Source organism: Sander lucioperca, chromosome 12 (assembly GCF_008315115.2).
Source record: "Sander lucioperca isolate FBNREF2018 chromosome 12, SLUC_FBN_1.2, whole genome shotgun sequence".
Lineage (NCBI taxonomy): Eukaryota > Metazoa > Chordata > Actinopteri > Perciformes > Percidae > Sander > Sander lucioperca.
Window position 1 is genome coordinate 32,532,361 of NC_050184.1, and position 20,390 is coordinate 32,552,750.

At 40.2% G+C, this 20,390-nt stretch overlaps 3 protein-coding genes and 1 long non-coding RNA gene across 6 annotated transcripts in view; 2 read left to right on the top strand and 2 right to left on the bottom strand.

Moving 5' to 3' along the window:
• Positions 1 to 605: 605 nt before the first annotated feature.
• racgap1 (Rac GTPase activating protein 1) lies at positions 606 to 10,030 on the top strand. 3 transcript variants are annotated; one of them, XM_031290310.2, is made up of 17 exons: positions 606 to 919; positions 1,315 to 1,411; positions 1,529 to 1,731; positions 2,009 to 2,151; positions 2,541 to 2,610; positions 2,725 to 2,778; positions 2,878 to 2,955; positions 3,171 to 3,288; positions 3,903 to 4,045; positions 4,266 to 4,430; positions 4,556 to 4,651; positions 5,232 to 5,430; positions 5,858 to 5,963; positions 6,348 to 6,480; positions 8,620 to 8,746; positions 8,855 to 8,954; positions 9,240 to 10,030. In XM_031290310.2, the coding sequence occupies exons 2-17, from the start codon at positions 1,327 to 1,329 to the stop codon at positions 9,313 to 9,315; spliced, it is 1,896 nt and encodes a 631-aa protein (XP_031146170.1). In that variant the 5' UTR covers positions 606 to 919; positions 1,315 to 1,326; the 3' UTR covers positions 9,316 to 10,030. The 3 variants fall into 3 exon arrangements, with proteins under 3 accessions (XP_031146170.1, XP_031146169.1, XP_035864285.1); XM_031290309.2 differs by having other exon boundaries at positions 608 to 919; positions 1,306 to 1,411; XM_036008392.1 differs by having other exon boundaries at positions 611 to 916; positions 1,303 to 1,411.
• Positions 10,031 to 11,208: 1,178 nt separating this feature from the next.
• Positions 11,209 to 14,839, bottom strand: si:ch211-210c8.6. The gene is made up of 5 exons (XM_031290312.2): positions 14,576 to 14,839; positions 12,684 to 12,789; positions 12,161 to 12,267; positions 11,750 to 11,922; positions 11,209 to 11,661 (listed from the first exon to the last, which is right to left on the bottom strand). Exons 1-5 carry the CDS (start codon positions 14,730 to 14,732, stop codon positions 11,383 to 11,385), a joined length of 822 nt encoding a protein of 273 aa, XP_031146172.1. The 5' UTR covers positions 14,733 to 14,839; the 3' UTR covers positions 11,209 to 11,382.
• The window catches only part of bin2a (bridging integrator 2a), a 14,028-nt gene continuing 6,423 nt past the window's right edge, over positions 12,786 to 20,390 (top strand). Inside the window, exons 1-7 of the mRNA XM_031290311.2 lie at positions 12,786 to 13,053; positions 15,733 to 15,840; positions 15,923 to 16,003; positions 16,268 to 16,322; positions 16,414 to 16,508; positions 18,383 to 18,478; positions 19,135 to 19,242. Coding sequence (XP_031146171.1) covers positions 15,757 to 15,840; positions 15,923 to 16,003; positions 16,268 to 16,322; positions 16,414 to 16,508; positions 18,383 to 18,478; positions 19,135 to 19,242 — 519 coding nt within the window. The 5' untranslated portion in view covers positions 12,786 to 13,053; positions 15,733 to 15,756. The remainder of the gene's footprint in view (positions 13,054 to 15,732; positions 15,841 to 15,922; positions 16,004 to 16,267; positions 16,323 to 16,413; positions 16,509 to 18,382; positions 18,479 to 19,134; positions 19,243 to 20,390) is intronic.
• The window catches only part of LOC116043551, a 2,382-nt gene continuing 1,718 nt past the window's right edge, over positions 19,727 to 20,390 (bottom strand). The window contains exons 2-3 of the long non-coding RNA XR_004103499.2: positions 20,001 to 20,005; positions 19,727 to 19,752 (exon numbers count right to left, since the gene is read on the bottom strand). This is a non-coding gene — a long non-coding RNA (uncharacterized LOC116043551). The remainder of the gene's footprint in view (positions 19,753 to 20,000; positions 20,006 to 20,390) is intronic.

Consider the following 20,390-nt stretch of genomic DNA (forward strand, 5'->3'; position numbering starts at 1 on the left):
TTTAGTGCCTTAATTTCTAAAGAACCTCCAGGTCACACCTTATGCACATGTCTAATTATAAGTGTAATGACCCCAGTAATCCTCTTTTGAACAATTGATTTCAAAGTTTGAACATAATATACAGTATATTATCCCACAGAAGAACACAGTGGTGTGAAATTATGGAATACATTGTTCAAAAGAGGATACCTGGGTCAATGTCTTGACTCTTGGTCAAATCAAAAACACTTTGTAAAGTCATTAGCCGAGGGATGGATTGACCAAATATCCTAGGCCTGTGTGGTGTTAAACAAAGGTTTTCGATGCTTCTTCAGTGCTACAGATGTAGGGCATTACCTCCCAGCCACAGCATACCAACATGTCAACAAAACTCCATGTAGTGGCCTACAGGCTCTCCATAGTCGTTATTTTTCCACTTACATATTTCAAGAAACCGTTTCTTCGCCACTTAGTATGGAATCTATTTTGAAAGTTGTGACCGGAAGTCAAACGTTTTTCTTTTCATTGATTCCTGCTTTTTGATTCTCTACTAGTTTGTTTCTTTGATTGTTAGCTAATTGAAAACATTATATTTTAAACTGGCATTTAACATTATTTTAGTTTGTGCCTTTTTGTGGTTCTGTTGCGAGCTATTTGTTATGTGTCTATGGTTGCGAGGAGCGACCGTTACGGTGGATTTATTTTGAAAAATGCGCACTCGGAAGTCTGCCTTGACGTCAGCGCAGTGGTCTTTTCTCATTGGCTAGCGGCGAAATTTGAAATGAAACGCGCTCATTGTACCTTCAGCTGCGGAAGAATGTGGATAAAGAAACAACAAGGTGGTCGCTAAAAAAAAGAAAAAGGCAAAAAGCAGTGCGTTCACTGCGTTGAACACTACCAAAAGGGTTTTGCTGTCCAACACTTCTCCAGTACTGAAACGGTAGGTAACTGTTGCTAGCTAATATTTGCTAACATAGGAGATATAGCTAGCTAGCTAAATAAAAGTTAACGCTAGCAGCTAGCTAACGTTAAAGTAAACACAGTGCTCTGCAAATGAAAGCAGATAAACGCTTTGGCAAATGAGGAATAACGTTAGAGAGCCTGTGGGTAACGTTAACGTTACAGCGGGGCTAAGGTTTATTGATATTTTGTTGCATTGTTTTCGTCGCCATTCAGTTTGATGATAATTCCTATTTCCTCACATTTGCCACATGTCTTAATTTAGCTAAGTTACATTGAAAAGCAGCCATACACCAACCTATATCGAACTATAACCTTTTGTTATCCTATGAATTAAATGTACTTAGCTAATACATCTCTTTTAATGGTCTTCAGTTGCAGCCCATCATGCAGAGTGCTGTGCTAACCCTCCAGAGCTTATATGAAAAGCTTAGGACGCAAGCTGACCTTCTCAGCGAGAACATTGAACCCAGTGAGTAGTTTATGGTTCTTGGCTTTATCTTTACTATCTAACGTTATCATTTGAGACGTATGCCTTAGGTTAACATACAGATCCATGCCACATTACTATGTGCATCCTCTTTCCCAGACTTCATCCAGCTAGCACAAAACTTTGATGACTGCCGTCGCAAATGGCTGAGGGCAGAGCAGGATCTGGGCTCTTGCAAAGAGGTGCTCACCAAAGCAGAGACAGAGAGGGCAGCCTTGGAGGTCAAACTGAAACATGCTCGCAACCAAGTAGATGTGGAGATCCGGCGTAGACAGAAGGCTGAGTCTGACTGTGAGAAGTTGGTATGTTGGATGCAGACCCTTGTTTATTGATATACAGTATATTGATTTTTAATCCACTCTGGGGTGGGTGTGGCTGTTGCTCATAGGTAGAGTGGCCCCCCCTCAACCACAAGATGTATGTATAGCTGTCCACTTAGGATGGGTTAAATGCAGTAATTGAATTTCACTACATTGTGCTGTGTGTATGTGAGGAATAAGAATACAAATAAAAAGTTTCTGTTAATTTACTTGGTTCAAGGAGTGTCATTTGTGCTCTGCTTGCATTTCTATAATACAGGACCGTCAAATTCAGTTGATCCGGGACCTCCTGACCAGTGAGGGATCCTCCAACAGCATCCAGCTGAGTGCAGAGCAGCGCTCAGCTCTAGCCTTCCTGAACACAAACTGCCAGGCTGCAGCCAACCACAATACCAGCCGAAGGTAATAAACTGTTACCTGTTTCTTGAGACCTCTGGTAAAACGTGGAGTACAGTGTTCCTGGTGATTTACCCTGTGGGGGGGGTTTCCATTTGCATGTGGGAACATCTGCCATTTGAGACTCGGTCGGATGCTATGCAGAATTGTATTCATAAGCTAACTTGAAACTGGGGAGCTAATTTCCCCCCATCTATTCCCATCTGCTATCTTCCATCTATTTACCACATGAATGCACCATTCCGCAACACTTTCAAACCACTCTGAACTTTGAAATACATTCCCATTTAGATTTTTTTTTTTTTTAAAGCTGAAATGGCAAATGTAAACAAACTCTGTATGTGGGAAATTCTGCTGGCTGGCTTGACTCATATATTTTGTGTTCCTCCTGATAGACTAATGACGATAGATGAGTCAGCCTCCATCTTGTCAGATATCAGCTACGACAAAACGGATGACTCTCTTGTAAGCACTTCCCCATTTCAGTATCATCTAATAAACATCATATGCTATACAGTAAAAAAAAAATGATCTGCTTTAATTTTGCAATCTGATTCTGATGTGCTTGATCTGTGACAGGATTGGGACTCCTCCAATGTGAGGACAGTGCGACTCAAAAAAAGAGAAAAGAGGGTATGTTAAGTACATGTGCCCCTTTGAACATGTGTGTTTGGAAGACTGGCTTAATGTTTACCGGAGGTACAGATGTCATGTCTGCTGTCTTGATTTCAGCGCTCCTCAAGAAATCATATCGATGGTCCTCCTCTTGCCTCCAAACGGTCTCGGTCAACAGGCAGAACTTCAGAGAGGGTGCGTTTTTTTGCTTTTTCATTACTGAAATATGTGGTGTATTACACATAACTACACTTGCTCCAAATATAAAGAATTGAAATATGGCATCCAAAAGCAGATGTTTTGTTGCAAGCCTGTAACCAGCTCTTAGAACATACAGTTGGGCTCTGACATAATTTGGTTGTATGTGGTTATTGTGACCATTTATTAATTTTTTTATTAATTTGTGACAGGGAAGTGAGACCCTTGTGACAAAGACCACAGTGACGGTCCCTGCGAATGGAGGACCTGTTGAGGCTGTTTCAACCATCGAGTCTGTTCCTTACTGGACTCGCAGCAGGAGAAAGACTGGTAAGGTTTTTCTTGTTTTGCAATATGTAACCTTTGGGCTGTACTGGGCCCCGTTCTACATATGTTGTTTAACTAATCCAGGCTAGTGTTATGTCAGCCAGTTTAATTAAGCGTGTGAATTCTCTCCTCTCTTGTGAACTTATTATTTAAACTCAAGTTACTAAGTAAACTCATTTAGGGCCAAGTGATTAGTTTATTTCAGCCTGTTGGGGACATTTGTATTGTACTTTTTTGTTGTTGAATTCCAATTTTAAAATGTTGTCCTCACACTGCCTGAAATTATTATTTATAATTAAAAACATGAAACAATTTTAAGCCATTTTAAATTAACTGACAAATCTAGGCTAATATCATCATTCACCAAACCAATCTACTGAAACTCTGTTTTTAAGATACAAACAGGGCCCTGTTGTGATGCCGCCAACATAAAACCAAAACATAATTTAATTAATAGGCAGTACTCATCTGCCTATTATTTGTAATGTTCTTATTCTGTTTATGGATGTCTTGAGTCTGAATATGCAGTGATCAGAATCAGTGATTCAACATTATCGTCTTATAACCTCAGTGGTCATGGCATGTAACACGTTGGTATTTATTTATCTCCTGTTCAGCTGCCATGGAGTGGGACTCTGAATCTGTCAAGTCTGATGATGTCTTCAAGCAGCCTGGCAACCCTGAGGCAGAGCGAAAAGCGGCACCTAGCACTCCGCAGAGCCACGGGGGTGTCCGTCTTCACGAGTTTGTCTCCAAAACTGTACGAATGCCATTTAACCTGACTAGAAAAGCATATGCTAGCACTTTTTAGATTAAGGCAAATTACTATTTTTGCCATCAGGCCAATGAACTAGATCAAACTCAAAGTTCATTTATTTGTTATCATCTACTCCTTGTAGAATTTGGCGTCCGTAAAGAAACTTAGCTGTTGACCCACAATCTTTACCGGCCTCCAAAATCATGTCAAATGTCTTTTATAGGTCATTAAGCCTGAATCGTGCGTACCCTGTGGGAAAAGGATCAAGTTTGGCAAGATTTCACTGAAGTGCCGTGACTGCAGGGTGGTCTCGCACCCCGAGTGTCGCGAGCGTTGCCCTCTGCCATGCATCCCCAACATGGGTGCCACACCGGTCAAAATCGGAGAGGTGTGTGAGAACATATTCATACTGTTTTTTGTCTTTATGATGTGCAGGTAAATGCAGACGTGTATTGCCACTCTGAAACGTTATCACAGTGCTGACGGTTTACCCCATTTCTCGAATGTCTCCAGGGTGTGCTCGCAGACTACGTCCATAACACATCCCCCATGATTCCTCCTCTCGTAGTCCACTGTATCAGTGAGATCGAGCAAAGGGGCCTGCATGAGGTGAGTGGTGTTTATCTGTCCTTAAAACACGTGGAAATGTGTGAGATAGTAAAGCCTCACATCCCATTAATTATCTCCGATGTCTTTCCCTTAAGCTGCGACAGAAAGCTGTAACTAAGATTTGACTATCTGTTCCTGAGAGATTCTATTTGTAATTTGGCTGTGGCTGTTTGTCTCTTGATTGCTTTATGACTTTGCTGCTGTCTCTTCTTTCTGTTGAATGTTTTGCTCACTTTCTCAAGATTGATACCAATCTCATCTCTGTGTGCTAAGTTCAAAGCTAGAGCCAGGAGACTTTCATCTTGGTTTAATTAACTTAGCTTAGCATTAAGACTGGAAGCAGGGGGAACATGCTAGCTGGCTCTGTCCAAAATTATGCCTACCAGCACCTCTAAAGCTCAATAATTAACGTATCTAATTTGTTTGATTTGTACACAAATAAAAATGTAAAACAAAAAAACAAGTTGGTGTTTTTATGGGTGAGTTGCGTGCTGGAACTATTTTTTTAGGCGACCAGTGGCCCGGGCACAGTGACTGAACAAAACGGTAAATAATGAAGAATTGTATTTCCTCCTCTCAGGCGGGACTGTACCGTCTGTCCGGTGCTGATCGCACAGTGAAGGACCTGAAGGAAAAGTTTCTCCGCAGCAAAACGGTTCCCGTGCTCAGCAAGGTGGACGATATCCATGCCATAACTGGTCTCCTCAAGGACTTCCTGAGGAACCTCAAGGAGCCTCTTCTCACCTTCCGCCTCAACCGTACATTCATGGAGGCAGCCGGTATGTGTGTGTGTATGCGTGTGTGAGACTGGCGTTAGAAGAGATTGCTAATGTTGTTGGTAGCTGTTTCTGCTGTGGCGGGGCTCCATAGGAAAAAATTAATGGCACACATTAAATAAAAACAAAGAATTTGAAATAACTAACTTTGTGTAACTTCTTAACGGATGGCAAAAGTGTACCCAACAGACACATTAAATGCAGGTTTAATAAGCGCTTCTACTTTGTTTTTGCAATTTGTTTTCAGCAGTTACGGAAACCTCAGGCGGGAAGTTGCCTGGAACAAACAAAAGAGATTGATCTTTCAGCTTGTTAGCCTTTTTTGTTGTTGTTGTTGTTGTTACATTTGCCTTCAAGTTGTTAATAAATCCACACAACCTCCCACTTCTTGGTCTCTGCTGACAGAATAGTTTTCTTTGTTCCCCCTCAGAGGTGTCAGACGACGACAACAGCATAGCTCTGATGTACCAAACCATCAGTGACCTGCCACAGGCCAACAGAGACACGCTGGCTTTCTTGGTCCTCCACCTTCAGAGGTTAGCAGCTACTCTCCTCTAAATAAAATACCAATGTTACAGCTATGCATATCCCAGTGCAGCTGATTAAGATGCATTCACTCTGCTTTGATGCCTTGCAAATACCTGCTACAAACGGAGTTTTGGGATTGGCTGATGTCTCTCTGTAACTGACCTTTTTTTATTTTGCTGTATCCTCCTAACTTTAAGTGGGTTGAATTGCTGGAGGGAAAGATGTGCTAAGAATTTAATAAAACCCTCGATCTTGTCTGATTTTTTTTTTTTTTTTTTTTTTTTTTAGAAAGGGCAATTCTGTTCATTTAACCTAAAATACACTTTAAATGGTGTATATTCTATTTCATAAACACCAAAGAGACATAATTAAATCTTAATAAAATCTTTCAGAGTTGCTGACAGTTCGGACACAAGGATGGACATCAGTAACTTGGCTCGAGTGTTTGGGCCAACTATTTTGGGTCATGCCGTTCCCAACCCTGACCCGATGACAATCCTACAGGATACCAAACGTCAACCTAAGGTAGGCCTGAACGGTTCATCACGCCTATTGTGTAATATATTTTTTTAAGTGGTTTAGTTATAGAAATCCTTAGAAAACTTTGAAGTTAACAGCCATTAAGCAGCTACTTTGTTAGAAATAAAACAGAGGAACAACTGGTAGGGCTGGGCGATATGGAGAAAATCAAATATCCCAATATTTTTGACCAAATACCTCTATCGATACCGCAACGATATTGTAGTGTTGACTATTGGTGCTTTCACAAAATATTTACACAGCGAGATTTTAGATAAATAATCATCAGTAATGTAGATATAATGACTAAATGGGTAAAGGCAAATAATAGAACAGCTAGAACAGTCTGGTAAGTTCAGAAAATGACATCACTTTACTGTAATGCAGCCTTTAAAACCAGGAAAAGACAACACTTACGCCATATTACGATATCCAAAATCTAAGATGTTATCTAGTCTCATATCACGATATTGTTATAATATCGATATATTGCCCAGCTCTAGCAACTGGTGCATCTGTTTACAGTGAAGCCTGTCAAACTCGTGTTGTTTTGATGAAGAAGAAGGCGTATAACTGGCCTTTTTCCATCAGGTCAGGAGCATCAGCTGGTGAGCATGGTAAAAGGAGTTAGCCTGCAGCTCTTCATCTAACAGCTCACTGTGGCTGTGTTGTCTCTTTCCATTGCACCATGGCACATTTGTATAATTGATCCACTGTTAAAAAATGCAGAAAAGGACCATGTCTTGTTTGCTTGTAGACATTTTTTTTAATGTAGTTTATTGCAATGTGTAATGTATAATCCTCCAAAAAAATTGTTTACTTTAAATCTGTTGCACATTTTTATACTTTTTAAACATGTTAAAGTAACATAACTAAGAGACACAAAATGCAACCAAATTTAAAAGCAATACAAAACATAACACACAAAAAAAAGAGTGAGGTATGGGGTAGGAGAGGGGGTAATACCGGCTCGGCTCGGCTGCGGTACCCCGTCCGCTGTTTTCCATTGCAGATTTAGTACCGCCTCATGCGTGCGGCGAGCGTGGCTGGTCGTCATAGTAGGAAGATGCAGGAAACTGCCGTGACCTAACACGACAAACGCAGATTTAAAAATAAATAATTTATTTTTGTATACAGTTTCCGTGTTATTTTTGCCTACTTAATGAATCATGGCCGTCACACGCAATATAGAGATGCATGTCAGTCCATTTAGTCTTTCCTAGAAAAATAGTGTTGTTTGTGTTGTTTTTGATCGCTGTCAGCTTTAACCTTGGTCACAAATACATTGTGTCTCCTGTGACTGCTTCACAATACAATCCACCCTGTGTTTTGCCAGTTGAATGCTTTTAATGTGAACTAACTAACTCATGTAAGCAGTGAGGCGGATATTAATGACATAACATTATAACCAGTGACGCTGGAGTACACACATGCATCGTTTCCTGTGAGTCGGTTGTGTGCGTGAAGGCAATTTGAATGCAGTGCAAGAATGGCAGGCTCTGCCACTAAAAACTACTATATAGATAATTGCCGAATGTGAAGATAACACATAAAGTGCCAACCACAAATACCATCGTTTATTTCATGAAAAGCTTTTACTTTCTCTCAATCAGAATGTTTAGAGGCAAAACTCAAGTATCAAAGGATCGTTTTTACACATTTAAAACTATTTAATGTGATTGATCATCATTATCACACTAATTAGCAGAAACATGATTTTTAACCCAGCTTAATGAGAGTCTGACCTACCATAACATACAGATGCCACCAAAAAGCTTACTATATATTAATATTCAAAACATTATATATATCTCTTTCTTTCTTTTTTTTAAGTATCAGGGTTCATACGTTTTGAAAAAACCTGTAAAAGTTATGGAATTTGAAAAATGCTAATTCCAGGCCTGGAAAGGTTTTGGACACAAAAGACCCAGAAAGTTTTGGAAAAGTTTTTTTTTTTTTCAGGAATACATAGTCATGAAAAGGTCATGGAAAAGTATTGGTTAAAATGCGTATGAACCCTGTAGTATTTCCCATCGGTCTTGCCCAGGGCCTCTACAGAACCAGTTCAGCACTGTTGGAGGAGGATGAGGCAACACACTGAAACAACCCTGATCTTTTTGCGTTCTTGCTAATCTTTCCGTTCAGGTTGTGGAGCGTCTGTTGGCGCTGCCGCCAGATTACTGGGGCCAGTTTGTGATGTTAGAAAGCGAGCCGCCCAACTTGGACCACCTGATAATCGAGAACGCAAACTGCTATGCCACCCCCGAGAAAAGTAAGAGCTCACTAGACGTTGCTTTTCTGCAGTGCTTCGCACGAGTCTGGGCACAGTTTGTGGTTGTTTGCTGGCTGGTATTTCATTGTAATGTTTGTGCTGTTGCAGTGAGCATACTGGGGCCTCTGACTACTCCAGAGCACCAGCTCAATAAAACCCCCTCCTCCAGCTCCTTGTCTCAGCGCATGAAGTCCACTCTGACACCCAGGTAAACGCACAAGCACATTTCCCCTGCTGCCCGGTTTCAACAGTGTGTATAATCAATGTCATGATTAATAGCCTCCAGAATGAATGGTGTGTGCTGCTGATTCAAATGTTTTAGGAAAGCTATAAAGAACTTCAGATTTAGAGAAAAAAAGCTGACTCATTTGAACATCTTTCACAGAAGTTAATCTACTGTACAATATCTCATTATCCTTCACTGACTCTTGTTTTATTGGCTTTGACTCCTAATGCCATTTAATGCCATTATGTGTACTCCTTTTTGTTGCAGATTTGGGAGCAAGAGTAAATCAGCAGTCGGATTCTCTCGCCAAGGAAAATTCTTTGCATCTCCACTCCTTAAATAATCTAAAGCAGCTACACTAAACCCTTGATGGATACTGCAATAACAACCATTACTTTCTTTTACTGCATAACATGTACTGCTTTGATAATGGCTATAAATATCTCCATCTTAGCCTTTTTATAATCTTTTTAATATTTCACAATAGTAAGAGTTGTAATTTTAATGATTTTACGTGTTTGTATGAGGATACTTTTTTTTAAAAAACCGAATAGATTTTCCTATCTATGCACACACATCAGTGTCTTTAGAGCAGATGCATTTGCCAAATGTTTAACAAGACATTCTCATTTCACCTCTTAACACATGTAATGTACTGTATATTACTCCTTTTGAGAAATGTGCGCATAAGTGAAAATATGTACAGATTGATTGTGACCTACTTTTCAATATTTTCTCTCACCAGTTTTTCAACTCATGTGTCACTCAGAAGTTGAAGAACTGATTCTAAGGCATTTCATCCTAGTTTGTAATTGAATGTGTCACTGCTAGTAACATTATCTTTTACGTTTTTATTTTTTATTTTTATGTTTGTATTTCACTTCTATTAAGTTTTGATTGTTTTCATCCTCCAGCGAATTGTGCTGTAACTGTTTACAAGCTCAGATGCCGTTTCCTTTTCATACTGGAACTACAAACAGTAGTTGTAAGACCTCAAGGCAGATCTTCTATCATATGTAAGCTTGACTGGGTTATTGGTAATTGGCATTGATCTCTTTGGGGGGAAAAAAAGGGTGGGGGGCAAGATGTTATTATCTTCACTGCCATTGTGTTTGCACTGCCAGTGATCATCAGGAGCATTGTTCGCTGGTTTATGACACGTGCTTTAATCTCTACCAGTTCATTTTGCTCCTCCTTTGCAATGTTTATTGCTCTGTGTAATGTTTGTACAGTGGGAGCATGCTTAGGAGCAATCCCATACAAAAGGCAATTACTTTTGTAAGATTAGCCAGTTAAGTTGCCGTGGCATTATTTGATTACCTATTAGCACAAGTTTTGTACACAAGTAATTTCTCTAAAATTCATGTAACTTATAAAATACATTTCTAACCTTTACAAGAACCTCTCATGTGATTTCTGTTAAATGCTCTGTGTGGTTTCCTATCTTTATGAATCCAATAATGCCAGTTATATACATACTGCATGCAACACATACTAAAAGTAAACGGAAAAGGTATCGATTTGGAACGTAGCGATACTTTAAATTCACCTTTCATCCAAAAGGCTTCAGTTGAGTTGGAGAGTCCTAGGTATTAACAGATGTTAGTTCACACTTTGAGAGGGGTTAAGGTAACATGAGATTTGTCACAAGTCAAGGTTTCAATGGGTCTTAAAGTGCTTCGGAAGGGTTAGGACAGCACTGTAAAAGGTAGGGTTCTGCATATGTTTTGCCCAAGCACATTTGAAAACAAGAAGGAAGGGTTAATAGTTGTTCTGAATGGTCCACACTCGGAGGGAGAAACCATATTGTTTAAATACAGTGATAACCACGCACCACCTCGAAGGAGTTCATGTATTAAAATGTAAAGTGCTTGAAAGAAAACTACAAACCCTGGCTTCTGTCTCCCCTCCACACAGCTGGACAATCACTGAGGGAAGTGGGAGTGAATGTCTGTTTCGGAAAGTCACAAAAATAAGTGTCGGGACACCAGTTCTGATGAAGCATACAGGCAGCTTTAGTGGTGTCTCCAGTTGAGTGCCGGTTGTTGCAATTTGACAAAGATGGCCTCCTTCACTCTTTCAAACCACCATTCACACCTTGACTTGTAATTCTAAACAACTCCCATGATTGAGAATCTTAGACGTCTTTATTGTAGAGATGCTCAACCTGTGAATTTAGATACTAAAAAGGTAGCCACAATGCACTTATTTAGCTCTGAATCACGACACAAAGAGATCTTGCACAGAAAGCTATTATTTAAAGACTGTGATAAACTGGAATTTATTTGACAGAATAAGAGAAAATGTCAGACATTCTGAGTTTTGCTCAGGACACTGACAAATGTGTAAACATTCTTTGCGTGAGGCAAATGTTGGTACAGCAGTTGAGAAAATGTTCATCAATGTAACATCAAAATTTAGGCCATGGCCAGAGAACAGGAGTGTTCTTGATGTAGTCCTGGAAGCCTGGAACCGATCCCCACTTCTTCACGGCCTGCTTCTCCAGGATGGGGATACCGCTGACGTAACGCAGCAGGAACCAGACGAAGAGAGGCGACCCCACGCTCAGGTACTGTGGACCCTGCATCACTGATGAGGCTGAGAGCCAGAGACCCGACCACTGCAGGATCTCTCCAAAATAGTTTGGGTGTCTGCTGTAAGCCCATAGTCCACTCTGGATGAATTTCCCCTGGAGGAATACAAATAAATTGGACATTACATTTACACTCAGTGAATGATGCATTAAGGGTTGCACAGCATGACGTCTGTTAACTTACAGCATTATCTGGGTCCCGCTTGAAAAGCCATTTCTGCTGGTCAGCAATAGCTTCAGTAGCGAAGCCCAGGCCCCATATAGTCCAGCCGAGGTAGTCCCTCGTTCCCAGAGGCACATCTCGCTTCTCGCTATTCAGCATGAGGGTGGGCAGGAGGGTCATAAATACCCACAGTGCTAAAAAAACAAAAAAACAGTAAAAAATGAATCATCTTCACCCAGCCTTGCATTAATACCAACATGAACTAAATTAATTTGGCTAACAGTAACCAACAGCTCCTACGTAGAATATATACATACTAAGAGCTAGAAACTAGACAGTGATTTATACAAGGCAACGCTCGCTTCAGTTGGGTGCCGAGTTGGTCAAGGACTGTGGCAATGAGAGGAAGGCATTTACATCACTTCCAAGTACCTTGAACAGTCCAATACACAAAGAAAGTCCCTGGGCTGTCTCTGACATTGTTGAACCTGCGATCACGACCGTCCTTCAAGATCCGCATGAAGAGGAATGTCCCCAGCCTGCGGAGAGAACATGGTTAACCTCCATTCACATTAACCAAAGGCATTATTCATTAACCTGACTTGAAGGTTTCACATTCATTAGTTCCTCCTCTGACCTGGCCAAGGACCCCGTGGTAACTTACACAAAACTCTGCCAGTTTGCAGCATTCCTCTGTTAGGGTTGTATTTAATTGTGCAGGGGGTGTCACTAGGTGTTTAACAATGGGAGGGGGGGGGTCAGGCGCAGGGTGGCTCACCTGGTAGAGCGCGCGCCCATGTACAGAGGGTTAGTCTTTGACGCAGCGGCCACGGGTTCGATGCATGTCATTCCCCCTCTCTCACCCCTTTCATGTCTAAGCTGTCGTGTCACAAATAAAGGCCTAAAATGCCCAAAAAAATGGGGGGTTGGGGGCGGTCAAAGCTGCCTTCCTTACCTGAGTCCCCATGCTGTCACCAAGCCAGTCTGCACCTTCTGGCGGACATGACTGGCTCCTCCCCAGATACGACTCAGATGGGCAAGTAGTATAAATGTGCCAGATCCTGGAAGAAGAAAAAAAAAAGAGAGAGACAAGCTGCAGACTCAGGGCAGTTGGGACATGGGCATGGCGGATCGCTCTACTCTAGTAAGGCGTGTTCAATAAATCTTTTACCCGGGATACTGCAGACAATTGGTTCCAAAGTTCAAGGGTAAAATATCCAGGAGCACAGCGCACGGGGGAGAACCAGAAGAGGACAAGTCAAAGGAAAGAGTCATAGCGATCCATTTGGGAAAATTATAAAGAAATCAGTCATTGGTGTCGACAGGTAAGATGCACTGCTCCACATGTAACACATGATTTTAGAAAGATCTGGATTCAAGCCTCACGGCACCGCTGACTTCATCATTGCTCGTGTACTTAACTTTTTAAGCTCAGAACTTGTCACCTTATTAAAACTCACAGTCTAATTAGATACTGGGGCTGCAATTTAAGATTATATTAATCGTTATTTTTTATTATTGATTAATTTGCTAAGTTGTTTGGTCTATAAGATTTCAAAATGGTGAAAAATGTTGATCACAATTTCCAGGGTGACGCCTTCCCACTGCTCGTGTTGTCCAACCAGCAGTCCAAAATCCAAAGATATTCAGTTTGTTATTATATGAGCAAAAAAAAGCTGAAAATCCTCACCACTGCTGGAACTGGATAATTTTAGCCAAATTTCTACAGGCATAAAAGATACTCAATAAAGCTATTTGCGAATACATTTTCTAATCAATTAATCAACTTATTGTTTTAGCTCTAGAGGACACCAATATATAAAAAAATGTAATCAGAACATATAGTAATTCTTATTTGATTATTATTGTGCTGTTCAGGCAGTTTGAACAGAATGAAATGTCTTACAAATGCAAAAGTGAGACCAGGTAGCAGTAATCCCTAGTGTCTCGCATGCCAGACTTATCTCCACAGCGCTGTGTCAGCGCTGGAGTATGGTCTGGCTACAACGCCTATCTATTCTGGGATAGGGGAAATAAACGCTCTGGCCTGTTTGCATTTCTTTAAACTAATCACAATCATCCTGGGCAGCGCTCGGGGAAAGCGAGAGGGGAAGAACAGGCTTTATCCCAGCAATGTGCATCTATTAAGACTACTAGTGGGGGGCGCCTGGGTAGCTCACCTGCTAGAGTGGCCGCCCATATACAGAGGCTTAGTCCTTGATGCGGCGGCTGTGGGTTTGATTCCGGCCTGCGGCCCTTTGCTGCATATCATTCCCCCTCTCTCTCTCTCTCTCTCCCCTTTCATGTCTAAGCTGTCCTGTCACAAATAAAGGCCTAAAATGCAAAAATAAATAAATAAATAATAAAAAACTACTAGTGGGGAGACAGGCTGTGTCCATTCCATTATTGGGCCCAACAAAAAAAGGGCCCCCCTTTTTAGTTAATGAAGAGGGCCCCAGGATCCCTCTGTACGCCCCTGCTGACACAGGGCCATTCAGCTGAGCTGACTGGGTCTGCATGCAGCTTCTCAAGATGAAGGAGGAGCTCTCTGGCTGTTTCACAACAAAGCTGCTTTAGATAACACAGGTTTTATAATGGTGACAGTTCAATACTTAAATGCAGAGCAAAAAACGCATTTTCAAATTACAAAATTGCATTACAACTCACACAGCTGAATTATGTTTTAGTAACCTACCTTTAGGCTCTTTTTTCACTTTTCTGTCGAATTGACTTTACACCAAATAAACTGTCCTGAATAAAGTCAGGTTGCAAAAGCAGTCAGCACATGGCCGCAAATCAACGTTTACATAGGCTATGGAAATGTTCGCCAGTTCCCCCCTCCATTACCTGCCAAATCATAAAACTTCTCGGTTCTGAAGGCTGCAGCCAGAGCCCAGCCGGCCCACTGGATGCCCAGGTCGGTGGCGGCACACCTGACCAGAGTGCTGCCCATGATCACGTCCTGCGGGTCGGCGAGCAGCGCAGCGATGTGACCATTTATCATAGGGCCACTCCTCCCACACCAACAGAAATATTGAAACACTCTGGGTAAAGTTCACCGCTGCCATTCTACTAGCCTACTGGGAGTGGCTTGGCCGCAGGGAACTCTGGGTAATGTGGTTTTCAGAGGAGGTTCTTAGTGTGGTTTTCCCATGGGTGTATTAACCTTACCATGGATGTATTAACCCTTGTGTTGTCTTCCCTCTGACCATGAACTTGTCCTTCGGGTCAAAATTCAAAATGACCTTTTTTGGGCGCTTTTCCCCACGTTTTGGTTGCTTTTTTTTTTTTTTTTTTTAAATGCTTTTGACACTTTCTTAAACGTTTTTGTCATTTTTTTCAACGCTTTTTTTTTTTTTTTTTTAAATTCATGGTCAATAAACCTAATTTAAATGACATTATACCACATTTTTTAGTCATCATCATTTATTTTAGTTAAAAAAGCAGAAAATAATTTTTTTGACTACTAGTTCAGATCAGAGGATGTTGAGTGGATCACAGGCTGGTTTATGTCAAAGTTTAGTCAGGATGCTGTATTAAAAACATGTCAACATTTTTTTCAAATGCTATGAAATTGAATAAAACAACCAAAATTCAATGGAAGTGATCATTCATTTTCATACAGCGTACATCCATGCATCCAAGTTATTTTTGGCCAATTTGGTTAAAAAGAAACCCATATTTCTGATTTTAAAAAAATTGAAAATGGGTCAAATTTGACCCGAGGACCAAACAAGGGTTAAAAGGGTTTTCCAAACTGAGGTGCAGGGAGCCTCCATGGGTGGCAGAGGTTTCGACTTTTTTTTTTCCTTACTATTTTACACTTATATTCAGTAGCCTAGTGAAGGAAGTATTGAGTAATCCCTTAATGCAGTAAAAATACTAAATAGCCTACCAAACTGTAAAAAAAATACTCCATTACAAATAAAAGTCCTGCATTTAAAATATGACTAAAATACAATCCAAATGTGGATTCTTTCTTCTCTGTTTTCCTTCATCATCAGGAATAAACACAGTCAAAACACAATATGGCAGAGAGTACGAGTCCAAAAGGCAACTCAGGTGACTTTGCTAAAAAAGTCCAGAGACAGCTAAGCAGAAGCAAGGAAAAGGTAATGGTCTGCAAGTTTTATTCCCCAATTAACAAAGAGGTTAGTAGTAGCTGTTACTTTGAGGTATATGCTTTTTCGGCAGGTTCTGCAAAGGCTGGGGAAGACAGTGGAGAGCAGAGATGACCAATTTGAACAGTGTCTCCAACAGTTTAATGACCAGCAGGTAATACAAATCCCTGCTTAGTGAGAAAATAAGAAGCACAGAGTTACTGTTTGTTTATTTGGACAGTAAAATAGATTTATATGTTTGAACAATTAGAAAACACAAGTCTTTCGGTTAAAAACTAATGCATTTCCGCTGCTGTCTCAACATGTTTTACTGTGTATGTGAACAATGGATGATTTATTGACCATAGCTTACTCAGAGAATCAAACATCATAAAATCATCTAAAGACTGACAATCATTCACCTAATGTCTATTTGCAGACTGATGGGAACCGGATGTACAAGGACCTGAGGAACTACATTAATGCAGTTAGAGGTGAAAATGGTTTTATTTGCTTGTTGATGCTGCAGAACTGTAGATTTGTGTCCTTCTGCAGGTCTCATATGGACGATTCTGCTTTTCACAGACATGCGCGAAGCTTCAAGACGCCTTTCCCAGTCTCTGTTTGATGCTTATGAGACTGACTGGGCTGGAGAGGAAGATCTAGGAGCCATCGTAGAGGTCAGTGTTAGTGATCATTTTGTTCTTGCACATCACTCAACATTTTTTTACAGTCTCTTTTTTTCTTATTGTTAAAAAGTTTCTGTATTTATAGTTTGTTTATTTCATTTCATATTAATTTTTAATATGTTTATGTATGTACCAACAACCAAGGCAAATTCCTCGTAAGTGATACTTACTTGGAAATAACTCCTTTTCTGATTCTGGATCGACTGATTTGTCTACGTTTGTGTTTTTATCTTTGTTTTTATTTGATTTATATGTATATATATATATATATATATATATATATAGTACTACACAAAAGTTTTAGGCAGGTGGTAAAAAATGCTGTAAACTAAGAATGCTTTCAAAAATATAAGTATTGTTTATTTTTTATCAATTTACAAAATGCAAAGTGAGCAAACAAAAGAAAAATCTAAAAGCACGTCAATATTTAGTGTTACTACCCTTTGCCTTCAAACCAGCATCAATTCCTATAGGTACTTGCAAAAAGTCAGAGATTTTGTAGGATTGTAGTCAGGTGTATGATCAACCAATTACAGTATATAGGTAGTTATACTGCATCAGCAAGGTCTCTCCCAGACAAATATTTCAATATTTTTCTATATATTTCAAAGCAGACTGGTGTTTCAAGATGTGCTGTTCAAGCTCTTTTGAAAAAGCACAAAAAAACGGGCAACAATGAGGATCGTAGACGCAGTGGTTGGCCAAGAAAACTTAGTGCAGCAGATGAAAAACACTCAAGCTTATTTCCCTTTGAAATCATAAAATGTCCAGCAGTGCCATCAGCTCAGAACTGGCAGAAACCAGTGGGATCCAGGTACACCCATCTACTGTCTGGAGAAGTCTGGCCAGAAGTGGTCTTCATGGAAGAGTTGCAGCCAAAAAGCCATACCTCCGACATAGAAACAAGGCCAAGCGACTCAACTATGCACAAAAACATAGGAACTGGGGTGCAGAAAAATGGCAGCAGGTGCTCTGGACTGATGAGTCAAAATTTGAAATATTTGGCTGTAGCAGAGGGCAGGTTGTTCGCCGAAGGGCTGTAGAGTGGTACAATAATGAGTGTCTGCATGCAACAGTGAAGCATGGTGGAGGTTCCTTGCAAGTTTGGGGCTGCATTTCTGCAAATGGAGTTGGAGATTTGGTCAGGATTAATGGTGTCCTCAATGCTGAGAAATACAGGCAGATACTTATCCATCATGCAATACCATCAGGGAGGCGTATGATTGGCCCCAAATTTAATCTGCAGCAGGACAACGACCCCAAACATACAGCCAAGGTCATTAAGAACTATCTTCAGCGTAAAGAAGAACAAGAAGTCAAGAAGAAGTGATGGCATGGCCCCCACAGAGCCCTGATCTCAGCATCATCGAGTCTGTCTGGGATAACGTGAAGAGACAGAAGGATTTGAGGAAGCCTACATCCATAGAATATCTGTGGTTAGTTCTCCAATATGTTTGGAATAACTTACCTGCCGAGTTCCTTCAAAAACTGTGTGCAAGTGTACCTAGAAGAATTGATGCTGTCTTGAAGGCAAAGGGTGGTCACACCAAATATTGATTTGATTTAGATTTCTCTTCTGTTCATTCACTGCATTTTGTTAATTGATGAAAATAAACTATTAACATTTCCATTTTTGAAAGCATTCTTAGTTTACAGCATTTTTTCACACCTGCCTAAGACTTTTGCACAGTACTGTATATATATGATACTATAAAACTCAGAGCAGTTACAGTACAGTTGCACATTTGTGTTTTACCAGTATGAAGGCAACAGGACTCACACATCGCCTGGGGACCAAACCCCTGTATTTCTCCCCCTCTTCATACATAATTAATGCAATATTTATGCTGCACCTTTTAATAAAGGGGGAAGACCTCCTGTGGAATGACTTTGAGGTGAAGCTATTAGACCAGGCCGTACGCACCATGGAGTCCTACGTGAGCCAATTCCCAGATGTCAGGGTAAGACAAGAGGAAGCCAGTATGCAAGCAAACAGGAGCGGATACACGCAGACACAATGCCTGAGAGCAAACACACACACAAAAACCCACAATGACACACAAGTACTGTAGTTATTGTGGTGGAAGGAGTATTCAGATCCTTAATTAATTTAAGTGAAAGTACTAATACCACACTGTAAAAAAAAAACTCTGTTACAAGTAAAAGTCCGGCATTGAAAATGTTACTTAAGTAAAATATACTTAAAAGTATTACAAGTAACAGTACTCAATGCAGAAAAAAATCCTCACATTTTAGAAACTGGAAACGATCCAAACAGTTCTGTCAATCAACTTTTATGTATAGGCCTTTATATTGTTGGGTAGTTTAATTTATAGTAATACATCATATTTTAAAAACTACATGTGTTTTATGTGTAAACATCTTAATTTGTAAAGTAACTAGTAACTAAAGCCGTCAGATAAATGTAGTGGAGTAAAAAGTACAATATTTCTCTGAGTTGTAGCGGAGTAGAAGTAGAAAGTGGTACGAAAAGAAAAGACTTAAGTAAACCTCAAATTTGTACTTTAGTATAGTACTTGAGTAAATGTACATTCCACCACTGTGTAGTTCACACACACACAACATATCTGGGTCTTCTGTCTTTTTCCATCTGTAGGAGAAAGTAGCCAAGAGGGGGAGAAAACTGGTGGACTACGACTCTTCCCTTCACCACCTGGAGGCACTGCAGACTGCTAAGAAGAGGGACGATGTCAAGATTACCAAGGTTATTAATAATGGCATGCATTTCTCTTTTTTTTAGCTGTGCATTTCAACCTATATTTGTTCAAAGATTACAGTGGTGTAGTCTAATGTATTGTAGTGGGTATACTGTACCTAATGTGTGGCAAAAAAAAAAAAATATCATATATATATATATATATATATATATATATATGGGCTGTCAAACGATTATTTTTTTAATTGCGATTAATTGCTGAAATTCTATAGTTAATCGCAATTAATCACATGGTTTATCACGATTAAAATTCTATTATTTTGCATTTCAGAACTGTTTTTAAGTACATAATAACAATGGGAAGCAATGCTTACCAGTGTATCTTAATTGGGAATCAAATGAATGCAAAGAAAGTTACTTTATGAACTTGACTTTAAGATTTGTATTTGTTTATTATTTATTTACTGTAAACAAATGTGTGAATCTGTCCTTATGGCACGATTCCTCCAAGTACCTAACTAAAACACCACAGCAATTGACTGAGATGTAACACTAACACTTTGCTTATACAGTACAAACAAAATGGTCCAAAAACCGGATGCCACAGCAGGACATTTAGCCTTTACATTTTTCTAATAACAAGGAATGTAACAATTCTCCTGGACAGAAAAGGGGGGGTGGGCAATGTCCCAAATTACAAAAACAGTCAAAAAAAAACCCGATACAAACAACACAGTCCTAAAACCGTATGCCACAGGACATTTGTAACTTGTAATTTGGACTGTAAAGTGGAAAAAACTCAAGACACAACCTTATTTAAGCCAATCACTAAGACAGACCAGTTTGGTGACATTTTCAGAGGACAGTGAGGCTCTCTTATTTTGTACAATGTGACCGGAGAGGGAGAACAGTCTTTCACATGGTACAGTAGTTGCAGGTGTAGCCAAGTATTTCTGTGCAAGAAGTGCCAAGTTTGGGTAGGCCCCTGCATGTGCAGACCACCACTTCAGTGGACAGTCCTCCACAGAAATGGTGGGTTCTGCTCTGTACCGATCCACAGAAGTGTCAGCTGCTGTCTCCTCTTCATCCTCTGAGTCGGATGCAACCAGGAGGCTCATTTTCTTTTTTGGTGGCTCTGGGTCTGTTGCTTCATTGTTATGCTGCTGGGCATTCAGTTCTTTAATCAACCTCCAGAC

Coding starts and splice junctions, on each gene's coding strand:
- racgap1 (XM_031290310.2), top strand. CDS start 1,327: ATGCAGAGTGCTGTGCTAACCCTCCAGAGCTTATATGAAAAGCTTAGG. Junction 1,412..1,528: donor CAGCGAGAACATTGAACCCA/GTGAGTAGTTTA, acceptor CCTCTTTCCCAG/ACTTCATCCAGCTAGCACAA. Junction 4,652..5,231: donor AGCAAAGGGGCCTGCATGAG/GTGAGTGGTGTT, acceptor TCCTCCTCTCAG/GCGGGACTGTACCGTCTGTC.
- si:ch211-210c8.6 (XM_031290312.2), bottom strand. CDS start 14,732: ATGATAAATGGTCACATCGCTGCGCTGCTCGCCGACCCGCAGGACGTG. Junction 12,790..14,575: donor GAAGTTTTATGATTTGGCAG/GTAATGGAGGGG, acceptor TTCTTCTTCCAG/GATCTGGCACATTTATACTA. Junction 11,923..12,160: donor TGTGTATTGGACTGTTCAAG/GTACTTGGAAGT, acceptor TTGTTTTTTTAG/CACTGTGGGTATTTATGACC.